The sequence below is a fragment of the Mus musculus genome, chromosome 18 (genome assembly GCF_000001635.26).
Source record: "Mus musculus strain C57BL/6J chromosome 18, GRCm38.p6 C57BL/6J".
NCBI classification, from domain to species: Eukaryota; Metazoa; Chordata; class Mammalia; order Rodentia; family Muridae; genus Mus; species Mus musculus.
This window is the reverse complement of record NC_000084.6, coordinates 71,367,922-71,386,695: the sequence shown is the minus strand read 5'-3', so window position 1 is coordinate 71,386,695 and position 18,774 is coordinate 71,367,922. Positions and strand designations below refer to the sequence as shown.

Sequence of the window (18,774 nt, the reverse complement as noted above, 5' to 3'; positions counted from 1 at the left end):
AATATGGACTCACTCGTTGTAAGGTCTCACCATCATTGCATAAATTGGCACTGAAATACAAACCTGACATGTGTAGTTACATGAATGCTTTTAACTGACTTCAGCATGTTTCTCTGCTCTGTTTGCTGTGCTCTGACAGCTAGAGGCTAGTCCCCTGTGGCAAGACTTTCTAGGTCAATAAAAACTTCTGTAAGAGACACTTAGTGCATAGGGTTTCTCTTAATTTTATCTGGGAAATGATGAACATCCAATGCCTAGACAACTTTTATTCTTTAAAAACATCTGTAAATTAGTACATTCATATATCTTTCTTGGTATTGATATACGGAAGCTCATTAGGTTATAACTGTCCTTGTGATCATTGGAATGTTCCTGAATCTGTTGACAGAAGATCTTCTTTGTCATTAGCTGGCTTCTTCCTTTCTAGTTTTTCAGGATGGTTAAAACTCAGTTGTGATGTTTCCATCTTAAATCCTGGAATCACAAGTTCTATAAAAGCCATTACCAGTTACAGTAGGCAACACTGTTTTATATAACTGCAGCCTACACACTAGGGTGGCTTCATATTATCAATCAAGGCTTCTCAACTTCTTAACTCTATAGCCCTTGACCCCAGAGAAAAACACATTAAAAAAATTTGAACTTTTTTTTTTTTTTGTAATTCAAGTTAAAGAACAGGAGATTTTAACAATTCTGTTTTAAATCTATGTGACTCTCCATCTCTATCAAGACTTTTGCCTTCAAGGACACAGTGGATGTCAAATTACAACCCTCATATTTGCTCGTTGTTTTGTTTATATCTTACTTGCCTTAGACTGACAACAGCAAAAGGTTCTACATCATAAAAATCACTCGGTTGTTTCTTGCATATAGACCACTATAGTGATCCATTGATTCTTGTATCACTATAGTGCCAGAGCATGAAACCATTACAAAATAAAATCTCTCCTGTCACTTAGCTTTAGTTCATTGACTTTATTACTCAAAGGTTAGCTTTCTGTTCACTGTTGGCTCTGGTCATTTTGGACGTCTAAACCTCATTTTCTATTAGTTCCGATGGTTAACAAAATGATATGCAATGGTTAGAAATTAATAACATTTTGACTATTCTCACCCACTGTATTTATAACTAACATTAACTAGACAATCCTTTAGTCATATTTTCTTGTGTAGAATAAGAAGTAAATTACTATAATTTTGTTACATAAGCTCTTTCTATAATAATAATTGATAATGATCTAATTTTGCTCCAATGAATCACATATCGCTTTTATCTGTGTTCTTCAATTAAATAAACAAAATGCCATGTATCTCTTTATATTTATTCTGTTCATGTGTGATTTTCTTCTTTATGGAATCCATTTGAGTTCTGCACTCACAAACTTTAGTACTGAATTCCTTTTTCCACGTAAAGTTTATTCATTCATATTTTCTTCTCTTGGTTTTGTATTCTACTTTTCCCATTGATTTTGCTCATGGAATTGCCCTTCATTTCTAACATATTTGCTCCTCTCTGCATCTGTGAACTAGGGACTTTGGTTCCTTCTCAAGTCCAGTTATACTTTTATTACGTTGATATGATGGATACCATTAACAAATACATTTAGAGGGGAGGTTTATTTCACTATATACTTCCTGGTCACAGTCGGTCATTGAGGAAAGTCAGGGTTTAAACTGAAATAGTGATCTGAAGCATAAACCATGAATGAATGCTGTTTGCTAGCTGGTTCTCAGCTTCCTGCTCAGCTATCTTTCTCCTACAACCTAGTTCCCCTTGCCTGGGTTTTATTGCCTGCCAGCAAAGCCTGGTTACTCCCCAGTGTGGATACTCCCATAACAATCATCAGTAAAGGTAGTCTCTCACAGACATAACCACAGGACAATGTGACATGACCAATTCTTCAGTTGAAATTCCCTCTGCTCAGGTGCCTTAAGGTTGTCTCAAGTTGACATAATTTGACTATAATTGGTCCTGTCTTGGAGTGGATCTCTTACCTCGTCAGTTCCAAGTGTCTGTATTTGTTCTTTAATCTAATATGCTCTGCCTTCTTCACTATCTGACAGTTCCTTAGGATCTTCCTTATTTCCAGTCTGATGCCCAGTTTTGATTTAACTGACACAGACAAGGCCAACACTTGGAGCCTTGGGCAATCTGCTGGAAACTAAAAAAAAAAAAAAAAAAAAAAAGTTGTATTTTAGGGTTTGCTGACAAACATCAATCATCACACACCCTGTACAGAGTGGCTAATGCTCTTAGTTCTTCACCCTCTTGTGCATTTAATGCTCAAATGAAGATTCAGGAAGATCGAAAGCCTGTCTCCATTAGAGCTGGTGGTTCCCAGAATCCAACACAATCATTTTCAAACATCAATTTATTTAAAAGATTATATTCAATTTGTTTTCAGGAAATGTTCACCGTGAGCATTTCAATTCAATAATTCACATGTCCAACTTGTTTCTGCTTTCCTCTAGAGTCGAGTTCTCATTATGTAATCTCCTTAAAAGCTTTCAACAATGCCGGAGAAGGTGTCCCTCTCTACGAAAGTGCCACCACTCGTTCCATAACAGGTAAGCACCTGGCATCAATCCGCTTGTGACAAGGTAGTCAGTACTTTGATTATGGGGAGAAGGATCAAATTTTTAAAAATAAAACAAAAGACAAAATATTAAAAATGAAGATTATCACAAATATATGCATGCATATGTATACAATATATTTTAATCATTTGGCTTCCAGACGAATTAGAAGGGTTTTTTCCTATATGTTAGTATGTGGACTTATAGAATTCAGCAGATCTTGCCTTTCCAATCATCTTTGAAGCTTGGTGCTCTGATGTGATTCTTCATTCTGCTAACCAGTTTGTCATTTGACACTGTCATTTGAGCGGAAGATATTTGATGTAAGACTCTAAATGTCCAATGCGTCTTTGTTTCTCTCAGGGCAATCCTTCAGATAAGGGACAAGGATAAGCTGGTATCTTAGAGTTGCTTAGATTAGGCTAATAACAAAGAAGAATTGTGAATTGGGCTATAGGTAACCGGACAAATGGATACAAAGAAACCGGCTGAATTAAAGACCATTTGCCTCAAGAATGGCTACGGTAGTTTAACTTGTTCGGCAGGAAACAAGACCAAAATGGTGGAACACCGGGAGACATTGTAAGATGGCAAAACTTAAGCCGGGCGTGGTGGTGCACTCCTTTAATCCCAGCACACAGGAGGCAGAGGCAGGTGGATTTCTGAGTTCCAGGCCAGCCTGGTCTACAGAGTTAGTTCCAGGACAGCCAGGGCTATAAAGAGAAACCCTGTTTTGAAAAAGCAAAAAAAAAAAAAACAAACAAACAAACAAACAAAACAAAACAAAAAAACAAAAAACAAAAACAAAAACAAAAGATGGCAAGACCTAAGTCATGGACAATGGCCAGTTGTCAATAATACTGGGTTTACTCAGAAAATGCAATATATGTCACATTGATGGACACCCAGAAAAATCACATCACCATTTTGCTCCTAACAAGATTGTTCCCAAACACCTATCTAAAACCTGGATTTAGAAAAAATAAAAAAGTTTATGTCTTCAATTAATATGTTATGCCTACCCCATCTATAAACCCACATCCTTCATACTTCATTTGATTAGCCATAAATTTTCACTTTAATTAGAAAGAAGTGTTTAAGAGGTCAAGTTCCAAATTTGATATCAAACATCAAAAAGCAAATGATTACTAGAGTATGAATTGCAGATGAGAATGTATAAATGGCTACTGCCTAGATTTATGTAAATTTATATACTTGCTTTGCAGTCTCACAGTGCCATGCACAGAGTACCCTGAGAATTTTTTCACTACCCCTTTCTTACAGACTATCCAAAAAGTAAGGCTGTCTAGAAAATAGCAGGGTTCTCTGGCCACACCTGGGATTTCCTGGTTGTCCTTATGCATGTCCTCTCCATCCTGGTCCTGATAAGGAGACTAAGCAGTTTCTTATTGTCAAGGTGACATCAATCACGTAGCTATAATCAGCTGATATAAAGTTCTACCAAAGACAGTCTTTGAAAGATTTTCCATTATTAATAACAAACTTAAGTCCCCTAAGTAGGGACTGCTGGGTATAGGGATGAAAGTCAGTTTTCCAATAGGACATAACTGTAGTGAAGGGGGCAGAGTTCAGATCAATGGAAGGTAAGCTGTGCAGAAGGAATCATCTGTGGTATTAACATCTTTCCCTGTGGCATTTGCTGTCAGTTTTTAATTCTTAGCATATGGCATGCCACAGTGTTTTCTCAAACACCAGTGATCCATGACACAGGTTTTATTTTCATGTTATAATTCAGACTCTAATGGAGCTGAGAAATGAAGTGATACCAAAGTTGGAAATTGTGTCAGGATACTTCTTTTTGAAGAAAAGACAGTAATGGGCTGTAAAGGAGTGTTTGAAGCAGCCATCTCACAATAAAGAATACACCTTTACCTGGAAATAGAATTATTTTTATGCTTTCATGCTGCATGGAGAACAAAGAGCAAACCAAAGGAATCAAAGGCCAAGGCTCTGAGAGAGTCTCGAATTTATAAATGTGTCATATTGTCATGTAAAAACCATTCTTTATCTTTGAGTTGTTGCAAAGTATTCCCATAAGAGGTCTTGGAAAAATCTAGCAAAAAAGTATACACGAAATATATCAAAGACAATGAAAGCATTAGGCGAACGTGAGCACCAGGCCCTGGAGCATTCTAAATGCTGTGCCAGTAGCCTTTGGTGACCTCTGTAGCTTTTTCTCAGACTGGGAATATCAGTTCAAGCTCCTGAAACTTTCACCTTGGCCCCACACAGGAAAACTCCCTCTTCTGCCATCAAGCTCTTTATCTATTGTTGTTGTAAGAACAAATTGTTTTCCACCTGGAGAAGGGAAAGGTGCAGAGAATAATTGGAGGTTAATGAAGTACATTTGAATTAATGTATTCTTAACCATTCTAGCAAGGTTTAAACAAAGCATAATCCAGTCAAAAACTATTATTGATTTTAAAGACAATTTCAAACAAATATAATGACTAAAATTTCAGGCGGCTACCAAAATATGTTAGGAACTGACTTTTCATATATATATATAAAACAAAAAGAGGCAATTGGTTATAGGAATGAAAGTCGGTTCTTCAATAGAACATGATAGTAGTGAAGGGAGCAGAGTTTAGATAAATGGAAGGTAAGATGTGTAGAAAGAAGCTTACCTTTATACTATACTATAATATATATATATAATTTATATATACATACACATATATGCTCACATACATATGTACTTCTTCACATGCCTCTGAAATTTAGCAGCATCTAAGGTATTCTAAAAGAGGAAGAGACATTAAAGAACAGTTTAGTAGCAAAAGGAAGCTTACATCCAATTATTCAAAATCTTTTTTACCAGAATAGAAAAGAACTCTTACAGTATATGTAGCATATATTCACAATGTTGCTTGCTGTCTCCCAGAATGCTCTGTTCTGCCATAGACGCAGTCTATCTGGTCTTTCCCTTATAGCGGGAACTAAGCTCTTAGGGCCATGGGAGGGTTTGACATTGTCTATCACAGCAAATGAATAAATGCTTAAATAATTATTTATTTAACTTAAGTTGGTATCATCCATAGGACATATGGCTATTATATTATGCAGCACAGTTATACAGGGATTGGCAAGGGAAGTAATAAAATGAGTTGTATTCCCTAAGACAGGAAATAAAACTTAGCCATTGGCAATGTTTTGTTTTGTTTTGTTTTGTTTTGTTTTTCAGTTTTTATGGGTCACCTTCGATCCACAGCTAACTCACAGTAGACAATATTGCTTTGAATACAATAGACTCATTTTGTAATTTATTCTAAAATAATCAATAAATAATAGCCATGAATAGTTGTGTTTTCTAAAACCATAAGTAGATAAATGGGCTATTGTATGGAGAAACCATGCTTGCACACACTCAGTGCAGCAAAGTCATAACATAGGTGGTACCCATGATGGAGATAAGTCAAAAATAAGTCAGGCATTGAACTACTCTTCCTCTATTCATAAAATTCTTCTTAAAAAGTCAGGCAGGAGTAGAACGTGTAAGCCTGTACTTACTCCAGTTTGGCAAACATCTTTTCCAGCTTCACAAAACAGATGGATGATTCAAATCCTTGTAGAGGCTGCAGTGTTTCCTATTCTCTTTTTATAATTTCATAAATTCATTTGACTTTGAAGGGGCTCTTAATGAAAAGAGACACCAAAAGGAAAACAAAATCCTGGGCTCTGTCATTAAATTTTAATCCTGAACCTCCCTCCCTCCCTCTTCTCCTCCCCCTTTTCTATCCATCCCCTTCCCCTCCCCTTCCCTTCCCTTCCCCCATCTCCCTCTCCCTTCCCCTCTGCCCTTTCTCTTCCTTTTCCTTCCTTTTTGTTCTGTTTTTGGGTTTTTTTGTGTTTTTATTTTCAGTTTTTAAAATATTTTCTCCAAACCACAGGCCAGTAACATGCTTAATAATTTATGGGAAATACATGGGGCATGGGAATTTGAAATTCAAGGGACAGAGGAAATAATCAACAGAGTAGCCAACAACCACCCAGCTTTGAACTTTGCTATTTAAAAATAAATAAATGAATAAATAAATCGTGTAAGCTGCTGCAGACATTCATCTACACTTTTTCTGATCTCATTGTTTAAATGGCATCAAGTGTCCAGGCTTAGCTTGGCGCTGTCAGTCTTAAATTTTTGTTAGTATGATTCCCTTACTGTGTTATATAAAGGTCAGTTTTAAAATATGCTATCTATGAATTTGAACGTCTCAAAATGGAATGATTGCCATTGCCACAAAGTATGTTTCTGATTTTGCTTGTCTTAGCATAGCAGAAGTGTAAGGGATTTTGGAGAATTTTGTTAAGATCACACCACATGCGTCAGAGTCCAATCGTGTTATTGATCAGAGTATGTGCGTCCCTCAATTGAAATCTAATCATTCTGAAGGGAGTTAATTTGTCTTCCTAACCAGTGGTGTGCATTTTTTTCCCCACTGAACTTGTAGTTTTAGAATCAGGAATGTAATATAGGCGTGCCTGGCAGGACTAAAGATGGTATTAACCCATGTGTGAGAATACAGGAGAATGAACACTTCCATGACTTAAAATTACAATCTAAGAAAACCTACTTGCCAATTGCCATCTCACACCAGATTATAGTACATCAGATATAAAATGATCCACGTGACTGTGTGAATTTGTTCACATTGGATATGTGCATTGATAGAAAGACTGATATAATTCAAGCACCTTTCATTATAGTTTGTATGTTGCCTGAACAAAATCTATACAGATATAATATAGAAAAGACTAAAAGCAATACAAAAAAAATATACAGTAAATTTGGGGATAAAGAAGAAAATTAATGTATCCAATAGTATTTATTTCCATTTCAGGAAAAATAGAACCAGAAATATCATTTTGCTGTTATTTAAAAAAATCATTGATAAATCAAGAACATGATAAATTCATGTAAACATAACACCTTGAAAAAAATCAATGTATAATATTCTAACAAGTTGGAGCCTTAAGGTATATATTCTTATTAGATATAAAAACGAGGAAATACTATTATTTTATGACATAGCGATACTGCTCTTATTATATTTTATGATTTAATTAATTGCATTTTTTCTGTTCTTCTCATGTTCCCTTCCATCGTTATTGCCATGCCTTTAACTCATTGTGATGTGTTGCCACTGATATTTATTTTGACTCTTCGTTTACACATTTATTTGTTTGTTTCATTTGGTGGGTTTTGAACCCAGATCCCACTGACCCCGTTGATTATTATCCTTTGCTTGATGATTTCCCCACCTCGGGCCCAGATGTCTCCACCCCCATGCTCCCACCAGTAGGTGTACAGGCTGTGGCTCTTACCCATGAGGCTGTGAGGGTCAGCTGGGCAGACAACTCTGTCCCGAAGAACCAGAAAACATCCGATGTGCGACTGTACACCGTTCGGTGGAGGACCAGCTTTTCTGCCAGTGCCAAGTACAAGGTGAAGGTCGAATAGAGTGCAAGAAATTTAAAATTAACTTGTATATGTTTGATGAGTTGTGTTCAATGTTTCCTGGTCTGTTGTAAGTCATTTTCCTACAGTGACTTTTACATACAAGATGTGTTAATAACTCAAAGTCTACAATTCATTAGAATAATTGTGCCTTTGGAAATCAATAAGAGGCAAGGTAGAAAAATATCATGAGCTGAAAAGCTGATCTTTGAATTCCACCATATGCTGATTACACCAGATATTTCTTTCTGTGTAAAAGAATACCACTTTCCTTTGGAAATAGCAAGGCTCTAAACACATCTTCTGAATAAATTCTGATATTCTTCTAATTTACAATCTAAATTGCTGTCCATTAATATCACAGACACCTACTCACAAGAGTTTAGCAGAGAATAAGCGATGTGAAAATATTTTTATTACATCCTAGAAATGTATTGTATGCCATTAACGTTGATTTCTGTATTTAACTCAAAACCACCCTCATGCTGTAAAGAAAATCCCTTAAATGAACCAGAGTTATACCAGCTTCCTCCTCATGTATTCATTTTCAAATCATTTCACACTCCTCCCAGAGATCCTTGGTGGTATAAAAGACACTGTCATTTCACCTCTCCATATCTCCTCTCCGAGCTCAGTGATTCCAACACTGCAAAATGTAACAAAGCATTACTCACAAAGGCAGCTGTGTAGCCTTATAAAGCTGAGGCCAGGCTAAAATTTCTAAGGAGTAGACAGTAAAAAAAATAATAAGAAGAAAGATCAGCCAGCACATATTTTTATCTATAACAGTTCTAGATCATCTATTTTGAAATAAAGCTTTAATTCTCCTTACTGAACATGTATACCTTAGAATGCTTCATGAACACATCTCAATAGATGCATGCTTGAAAGAATCCCTAAAGGAGTCAGATCAGGTGACACAATTTCAAGACTCTGGATACTAAACGCAGATGGATTGGCAAGAATTTGAGGCCATCCTACGATAGAGTATGAGAACTTCTCTAAAGCTAGGAAAAAGATGGATACCCTAATACTAAGGGATCTGGTAGCTTAAGCTGTCTCTTCCAGTTTTCTCATTCTTGTATCTCTGTGCTTGCCAATCCCCAGGAATGGCTGTTAAGGGGAACCTTGCCTCAAGACAGTGGAGACTTGGTTGATACCTCTGTCTTTAGAGATTCTTCTGACCCCAAAACTGGAGATAGAACAAAAGCACACTGGTTTTACAAGCATTCCTCTCTCTAAGCAGTCATGCTGGATCTGACTTAGTGTCTTTCATCTTCTAAGTGGTCAAAACACTGTGGTTTATGATGAGTCAGTCTATAGTTGAAACAAAACCAATGACAACAAAATATGGTTTCATTTGATATTGCTGCCCTGTGAGAGCAGGTATTAGGGAAAACTCCCCAGGCAAGTCCATACAGTATCAGTGATAAGAGATCCATTGTATGTAATCCATCTCCTCATATTATTAGATGTTAGACTGAGCAGAACCAGAAAGAAAGACAACATAGTCAGGAAAGCAAAAGAAGACAACATATGAGAGTATTCAAAAGTATCTCTACCTATAGATGGTTCAGGTTTAAGTTTATTTTAATAAAAGACTATTTTCCCTCTTTAAGATGCTTATGCTCATAATTACACTCATTTGGAGACATAGTTATTGTACTGTATGGCCATAGGGACTTTGCCAGAATGTGAAATGACATTTTTTAAAAATGACTATTTTATTTCAGCATGATTTGAATGCCAAGATTTCTTGAGGCAAATCATTTGAGTTAAATGGTTAGTAGAGCAGACATGGAGCTACAAAGAATTTGAAAACCAAGCAAAATATTTTAACTAGATCTTCTCCCATCAACTTAAATGACTAAGGGCATTATTTAATTTAATATTAACAATTATCTTCACATATACAAGTACACATATACACACACATATGCATGCACACAAACACACACACATCCACACTTCTACTTCTACACACTGAGATCTAGAAGTCTCTAGAAAAGAGTTGGGTAGTGGAGTAGCAAGGAGAAGGGAAAGAATAATTGGTCTATGAGAAAGATATATAATATATTTTACAGTTATTTATAATAGATGACTTGGTTTGTACTTTATGCTTTTTAAACCATGTTCATGACTAAATGTCATCTTTCATTGCATAATAGCTTTATAAGATAAGCAAGACATATTCATTATAGAACAAAGGGCACATCTGCAGTCAAATAATATGGATTTGAGAGGTGCTTTTGCTGTATTTTGTCATATCACAGAGTCTCATTTTTCTCAAATTAGACAGTAATTCTGACACTAATATTCTGATTGCTCAAATCACTCTATTGATTTTTCTACAAAAATATGAACTTCTTTTCATTTTCTACAATGGTTTAATCACATTCTGTTTTACGTGAAATCCACTCAAAATAAAATTATTGACAGTAACCCAGTGCTTATCAGATGCATTGTGGATATAATAGGATACAGGCAGTTGTGTAAGACTTGGTCTCTTCCCCAAGATATATCTCATTCTGGAATTTAGGATAACTAATGAAATGAAAGTCGACATGAAACAAGGTACAATGTATTGTAGGTAACATTTATTAATGCTTGCTCTGAGGCAAGCACTGTTCTACTTCACTTATTTCACACAGTAAATGATAAAATAATGTCTGTCATGTTAGTATCAACTTAGATTGAGCAAATGGAAGTTCAGAGAGGATTTCCCAGGTACTCTCTATTCACAAATGCAACCAGATATGTTTTTGCAATATATGTTTAGGTTGCAAAAATTCATTATAGCAAAAGCTTTCTACTAATATACAGAGAAAACATTCTGATAAATGTTCCTGAGATCTTCAATTTAATATAATCAATGGGTACATTGTCATATATTACTAGTTTCTTTTAATTTTTATTTGGTGATATATATATATATATATATATATATACATATATACATATATATATATATATATGATTTTCAGAGCTATGACCTAATCAATATATGTACAAATTAATATTCTGCCATATTACTGTAAAAGAAGTGAATACATATATATTTACCCAATGGAGTAAATACCCAACACATTTTTAAATATAGCAGTCCTAGGAAGTAGTTACCTTGGGAAAAGACAAAGATATAACTACCACCCAGCACAAGCAGATGTTTCTAAAAGACTCACATAGTTTAAAATGTGTCAAGTCATGTAGAAAATAAGCTTTTACCTGTGAGACTAGCACGCTTTTATCCCCTTTATTATTATTTTTGTTCTCGAGTAAGCAAGAAAGACACAGTTTACTTATTTTGTACTATTGTAAATAAGCTTATTTATAATGAAAAGAATATATTCAAAAGTCAAATACAACATTCTGCAATACAGTTATGTCCTTTAATATTCATCCAACATGCTTTCCTTTTCTGATCAATGGCTCCCTTTTCCATACATGTTCTCTTATGCATGAAGGAGGAGCATCATGTAACATAGAAACATGCTTACTCTGCTTTCATTTAAGAGATCGATATATGTTCAGAAGCATTAAACCTTGAAAATACGTCTTTTAAAAACATCATCATCATCAGTAGAAATGCATTAGAAAACGAAATAATTGTTTGTAGTGAGAAAGGATGGTGACCAACAGAGAATATGAAACACTATCTTAAAAAAACAAAACAAAAAACCGGAAAGATTTCAGTGACAAAGACATGAATTTACCTCAGGTTCCACTAGAAAAGTGTTAAATGAAGTTGAGGGCAGATTTATGTCCTCTGTCTCAGGTATACACAGGCTCAGGAGATTACCTAACTTCCTTCCCATTGGAACACTACACAGCTTGATTTAATCAGTAAAGTCTCAGAAGCACAGCCCACCAGTATATATTGGCTGACAGAGAAGTGGGCCCAGCACCTCCCCTATTTTGCAGTGCATCTACTTTTGTCTGAATTGTTGGCCAGTTGTTTTACATGTCTTGATTCACTGAGTTCACAGATTTCATATTGTTTCTCTTCCTTTGCTTGTTTCCGGTACGTATAGTCAGAAGACACAACATCTCTCAGTTACACAGCGACTGGCCTCAAGCCCAATACCATGTACGAGTTCTCAGTCATGGTGACCAAGAACAGAAGGTCAAGCACGTGGAGCATGACTGCACACGCCACCACCTACGAAGCTGGTATGTGAAGGGACACTGCCCCCCAAGGGCCAAGCTCGGCCCAGGTATCAGTGTTCACTAACTCTGTGGAAGTCGAGGCATAGAGGTAGTATGCTTTTAGAAGTGTGCCTTGTCCTTTGTGAAATAATGTCATGTGCAATTCACAGCCCTTCTGCATCTCATGGTATTCTTCTACTCCTGTAGAAGGGAGAAGTTTTCAATGCATTAAACAGTCTGGTTGCATGGTTGATCGGTGGATTTTCAGAACGAGTTCTTTAGAACATTAACTTGTGGTACCTGAACATGGATTCTCTTCAATGGGTTTAAGTCATGGGCAGGAATCTAGCTAGTTAGTGAATGCTATCAGAAACAATGGTGGCTTTGAACAACAGTCCTGACAGGTATTGGGTAACTTGAGACAAAGTAAAACATTACAATTTTTGACTCCTGGATATTTATTCTAACTACAACAGCTGGAATAGAGAATACTTTTCACTTGGCCTTGGACATACTTTGGAAAGAGAATAAAACAATGGGAAACCTTTATGCACTTAGAGAGAGCTCAAAAGTATGCATCCCTAGCCACTTAGTCACCTCTCCAACCGTAATAGTAACGATTTTAATTGATTTCATATTCATGTTATGTTTGTGTGTGACATACACTAAACATATTCAAATTTTAATATGGCAGTAATGTTGACAACTGAACAAAATTACTGTTTTTCCACTAGAAATTTTCCTTTGGTGTTGCAACCTTAATGTTATTACAATTATTACTTTAATTTTTAGAGTTCTATAATTGGTAGGTACTTCTGTCTATAAAAATCTTTCTAAATAGTCTCATTTTTAACATCTTCTCTTTTAGTTTACTTACTATACATCATTAAGCTTTTCTCTATTAATTCTGCCATTGATGCCAATGTTTGTAGTTTCTAAGAAAAGTCAGGACCAGACAAGTATGTTACATACTACCAAGACCATAAAATATCACCTCACCCTTCCTTTTACTCCAAAAGATATGCGTGGAATCAAATATAAACTAGCAAAATTCCTAAATAAATAAATAAATAAATACTAGCAAAATTCCTAAATAAATAAATAAATAGAAAAAGCAACACCTGATATGACTTGACTGAAAGAATAGTCATTTCACCTGAAAGGAAACAAATTCCTCCATTTTACCATTCACAAACATAAAATGCACACCACCAACTTGCTTGCAAAATGCACCCTGAATATTTCTAGTCAACTAACTAACTCAATAGAGCCACCAATGGTGATTCCCAATGCAGACAAAAAAGATATTAAGTTTGAAACCTGTGGTTAGTAGAAATAGTGATTGTCAACTCAGATAATGATCTGAACAAAGGTGTAAATAGCATGTGGAGTAGATCCCTGGGTGATGATGAGAAGAAAGATGTAATTCACAAGTGTCTGTAGATTCTGTAACTGTGAGGAGGAAATGAGGTGGATAGAATAACTCGAGAATTTGCTTTAATTCTGAAATCAGATATAGACTCTGTGACTTCATTGCCCCAAGCTGAAATGGCTCATAGGAAACATAAAGGTGACTGGGAAATTTTTAAATTCAAATTTTTCATTCTGTCCAAATGGAAAATCTTTTATTCTGATTTGCTTAACTAAAATAAAAATATTAGCAATATTTTCTTCTTGTAAGACAAAGTATAAATAATAATTTCATTGGTATCTTCCAGGCCCTACCTTAGGTATGAGATATAAGAGATAGAGATTACAGCCTCTATATTAGGGATAATTAAAATCATTTTAAAAAAGAGAAATATATACAGGAATAATGAAATAACATAAGAAATGCAATCACCAGTTTGGGGATGTATTGAAATTATAGCAGGCAGCACAAAGTACAAATTTACTCTGGAAAAATAAGGGGAAGTTTGACAAATAAAGAAAAGCTGAATCATAGCCTGAGGGAGCTATTAGGTACTAGTGTGCACCTCAGGAACGATTAGGCCCATTTCCCCACATACTTGGGGGAAATGTGAAGCCCATAGAGAAAGTGCAATTACTTGAGCCACTAACTCTATTACCAAAATTTCTATTTATCATACACACAGCCAGGATAAAGACATGCACACACCCAGAAGAGGTGACTTAGAAGGTTGGTATTTTGAGTAACACCTTCTCAGTACATTACTGTGCATTACAGAACAAATTGAAGAATTGTGTTGTTGCTGTTGGTGGTGGTGTTTCTGCCTGTTTTAAATACCACGGCTGGCTGGTGAAATAACTTCCTCAACACCCCTTGTCTATTTCCTAAATAAACGTTAATTTGAATTTTAGGTCAGGAAAGAGTATTCTGACTAGCTAATATCTCTAAATTTCCTTTATAATTTACAATTTCTCTTATATGCTCTGTAGAATATCTAAATCAACTTCTGACGATACCTAATCTTTCTCTTCATGGGATATAAAATGTCATGAACGAAATGCTTAAGAAAGTAATCCTTTTGTAAGATACCTCTGATATAAATCTATGCTGTTCTTCCAATAATGTCTCTTGACATATGTTTTATCTCCTCCATTTCATCCCTTGCCTTTTCTTTCTTCTTATTCTCCTCCTCTTCTTATTTTGGTCCACTCTCTTCAGCATGTTTCTTTGAAAATTTAAATATGTTAAGGGCATTGTCAACATATCGAAATTAGCTTAACGTTGGATTAATTAGAGTCCCAGTGACCTTTGAGGAAAAAAATGTGGTGGATAGAAATTACTTGTATCTTTCCTATTGGCTTCATATGTATAAATACATAGAAAGATATTCTGTATATAGGGTTGTATAGCTAATATACTGACTTACCCTACATTACATTTAGGAAAACCAAGAAGAATAGAATGAAAATGACTTCAAGGATCAAATTCTAACTTTCTTGTTCACCAGAGTCCTATTTGGAAACCAGAAAACTCTTGCAGGAAACATAGAGACCAGAAACCTCAGAATCTGCCTGTGTCAAACTAATGATTAAAAAAAGAGACTGCAGATAAAGGATTTAGAGCATTGCTTGCTACTTAGAAGAAAAGCTGTCTTCAAAGGGGTTATAAGCAGAGCAGCAGAAATCTAGCACATTTGGTCCTACTTTAAAATATATTTACATTTTATTTTGCACAGTGTTTAAAAGAAATAGATCTGAGGTAGACAGGGTTTCTTTGCCATCTTATTTTGTGCCACATTGAAGCAAAAGCACCTTTTCTATTTTTGTTCTTCAATTGCTGTTCTCGCTTAGAAAATATTTACCATATCATTTAAGCTACAAGAAGATCTGACCTGTTTCATTTTTGTCTGTTTGTTTTTCTTTCTCTCTCTTATATTTTTCTCCATGGAATTTGGTAGGTTTTTTTTTTCTTTTCTTCAATTATAAACTACAGTTGCAATAGTGTCCTTAATGGAAGGCATGCATTTTTTTTTTTTTAGTTTACTAAGCATATATTTTTCTACTTACATACATGAATGTGAGCTCACTTAAAATCCCATGTTGCATTCTTGAGCTCAATGCTTCCTCTGTATACTCACACCTTAGGAAGACATCTGACTTCCACGGTAAACCATCAATTCTATACCCTGACTTGTATCATTCCAATAGTTGTGACTAATTGTAAAAGGCAGAATAAACATGATCTTCTTAGTGATAGATCCTGATTGTGAGCACCAAGACAAAGTGTCACGACCAATGACAAGACCATGTCTCTGTCTCATCTCACAGCCCCAACTTCTGCTCCCAAGGATCTGACAGTCATTACTCGAGAGGGGAAGCCTCGTGCTGTCATTGTGAGCTGGCAGCCTCCCTTGGAAGCCAATGGGAAAATCACTGGTAAGCATCCATCTTTCTCTCCCAACCTTGCCCCATCTTGACCATCGTTGCTTACAGTTGCTTACTTCACAGCTGTCCTTGCCTCTACGTGGAGGGTCTATCTCAGCATCTTGCTTCATATACTCATCTCCTCTGACTGGCTCTTCTTGTTCTACACTGAGGGAGTAGTTTTCTAAAGGGTTCATACAGGTACACGCATATGCATATTCACATTCAGTTGCTGTGTGAAAGACATGCATTTCAATCAGGATTGGCATTTTGTGTTTCTTCATATGGACCATTAAGACAACCAGCTATGGAGTATCTGTGTATGTACAAATGGGGAAAAAGAATATGGTTGGTTGACATTTACAGAATATAAATGATTTCTAATGGCCTTATATTTTTTGTGTGTGCAGCACATGAAGGAAGTTTGTCTTGGGATTTTTAACTTCTCTTTTAGCTTTTAGCTTCATTCTTTAATAATAAGGTTCAGGAAAATGATTAATATTGACTGACAGAAATTGAACATAATGAATATTTCACAGTGACAGATTTTATATTATCAAATATTGCTGATAACAAAAATGCCTAATTAAAGCATCCATTAGAAGCCTATGATGTTAATTTAGTATTTAAAAAAACATAATGGGGTTCTATTAGAGTTTGCCTTCCCTATTCAACTTAGATTAATTTAAGTTTTTAGTAGCTATCTCCATAGAATTAACTTATCACAAAAAATAATATACAACTTAAAATGTGCACATTGCAGCCCCATGAAGCAGAGCCATTGGGTTAGCAATTTAAAAGACTCTCTTCAGTTGTCTATATTTACATACAAGAGATACATGGCAGTACTACACAAAACAGTGACTGTGTCCTCCTGTGATGCAGATAAACCAGGAACACGCAGTTTTAGTTGGCAAACTCAGTTCATATGCTATGCTGTGATTTTTTTTTCAAAATGAAAAGATAATGTGATGCTTACAAATGTGATTAAAATTTAAGTTGAAGTTTGGTTTTGTTTAGGAAATTGCTCTTAGTGTAATAGCAAACAGAATTTTCATATGAGCTGATAAACATGAGGCAGAACCTAAACACAAAATCCCTCCGCTCGGAGCATATGCATTCCTTTTTCAGTGTGCCAGGCCTTTGAAAACACAGGCTGGTACATCTCATTTTTTTTTTTAAGTCTCATTGCTTGGTGTTCTGGTCCACCTTCATTGATTCCGTTTCAGTACTTTTGTAGTTTTTAATTTATTTATATTTTATTTCATTATAAACAGTTACTTATAGACATAAATCAAAGCAGATAATATCTTAAAAAGAAAGAATAGAAATTTTCTAAATAAAAACAAGGTATGATAGAAACTATACGTAGTGAAGAATGAAATTATTTTCCACTACCATGTTCCTTACTCTGAACTCAAATAAATCTTCTGCTTGTCAAAGTAAACAACAGAATGTGTTTCCAACTCTGAAAAAGAAAGCCTGGATGTTGCTTTTCCCAAGTGAAAGTTAGAATTCTAGCCCATATTAAGAAATCTTCACTTCTATTTAATAAACTTTACCCTCGTGCTAGATCTTGGAGATGTCTATATAGTAGGGTCCATCTTCCTAATGTGATTAGATTGGATGAGTTTCCTTTGTCTGTTTTACACACACACACACACACACACACACACACACACACACACACAGTCGAAGAATCGGAGATCTAAAAAGATGATTTATTTATTATAGCAAAATTGTGATGCACTGTATTTAATTCAGTAAGAAGAAAAGATAAGAAACCTTGGGGACTATGGGGAAGAGAAAAGAGACAATTGGAAGTATAAAAATTGTGAATATAACCCTGATGTATTATATACATGCAAGAAAATATCATAACAAAACCACACACACACACACACATGCATGCACACACACACACATACATGTAGTTTTAATTTTTTTAAATAAAGGTAATTGTAAATGTTCATGAAAGCCGAGCAATTAGCACCATGTTCCTGTGTGCTACGCTTCCACACATTGGTCCCTATTAACATTATATTATGTTATGTTGCATTATGTTATATTGTGCAAATTATTTTCGACCTACACAGATGTATTATAGTGCCTGCATATAAAGAGGCACTCACACACAATCAATGAGTATAAAGATAAATATAATAAAATGAAACAAGAATATTTTTTAGTTTTTTTCTCTTTTGCCTATATTTTCTTTTTTTATTTAAAAGTTTAGTTTTTCATACAATATATCCATCATATTCTTTCACCTTTTCCAATTTCTCCTGGATGCTTCTGTCCAAGTTTATGTGCTCTCCCTCCCCCTCCCCTCCCCCTCCCCTCCCCTCCCCCTCCCCCTCCCTCTCTCTCTCCCTCTCCCCACTTCAGCCCTCTCCCTCTTTCTTCACATATGTGGTACTTGGATCCTTCTGAGGAGAGGTGAAACTCAATCTGAGAACACTAAATTAAGCTTGGCAGATACACAATATTTCAGACAGGGGCAAGGGGGACTCAAAAGCATTTCAAAGGAAACACAACATTTTAAGAAAGTGATACATAAGACAATAAAAATCATTGATGCTTTTTAATAAGATATACCACCTAAGTTTGATAAGCCTAATGTTCAGCTCTACATATCACATAAGGAGAATCGATTTGGGGTACATAAGTAAGTTAGACAACCATAAGTTACTGTACTGTTCATGTTATAGAAACATACTCCCTAAAATAGAACTAAAGCC

At 35.4% G+C, this 18,774-nt stretch overlaps 1 protein-coding gene across 2 annotated transcripts in view; it reads left to right on the top strand.

Annotated features, from left to right (window-relative positions):
• The window catches only part of Dcc (deleted in colorectal carcinoma), a 1,097,616-nt gene that overhangs the window by 964,533 nt on the left and 114,309 nt on the right, over positions 1–18,774 (top strand). The window contains exons 16-19 of one of the 2 annotated variants that reach the window (XM_006525588.4): positions 2,473–2,568; positions 7,869–8,041; positions 12,085–12,223; positions 15,938–16,045. In XM_006525588.4, the coding sequence (XP_006525651.1) occupies positions 2,473–2,568; positions 7,869–8,041; positions 12,085–12,223; positions 15,938–16,045 (516 nt within the window). Of the gene's footprint in view, positions 1–2,472; positions 2,569–7,808; positions 8,042–12,084; positions 12,224–15,937; positions 16,046–18,774 lie in introns of both variants that reach the window. The other variant, NM_007831.3, reaches the window with a different exon arrangement.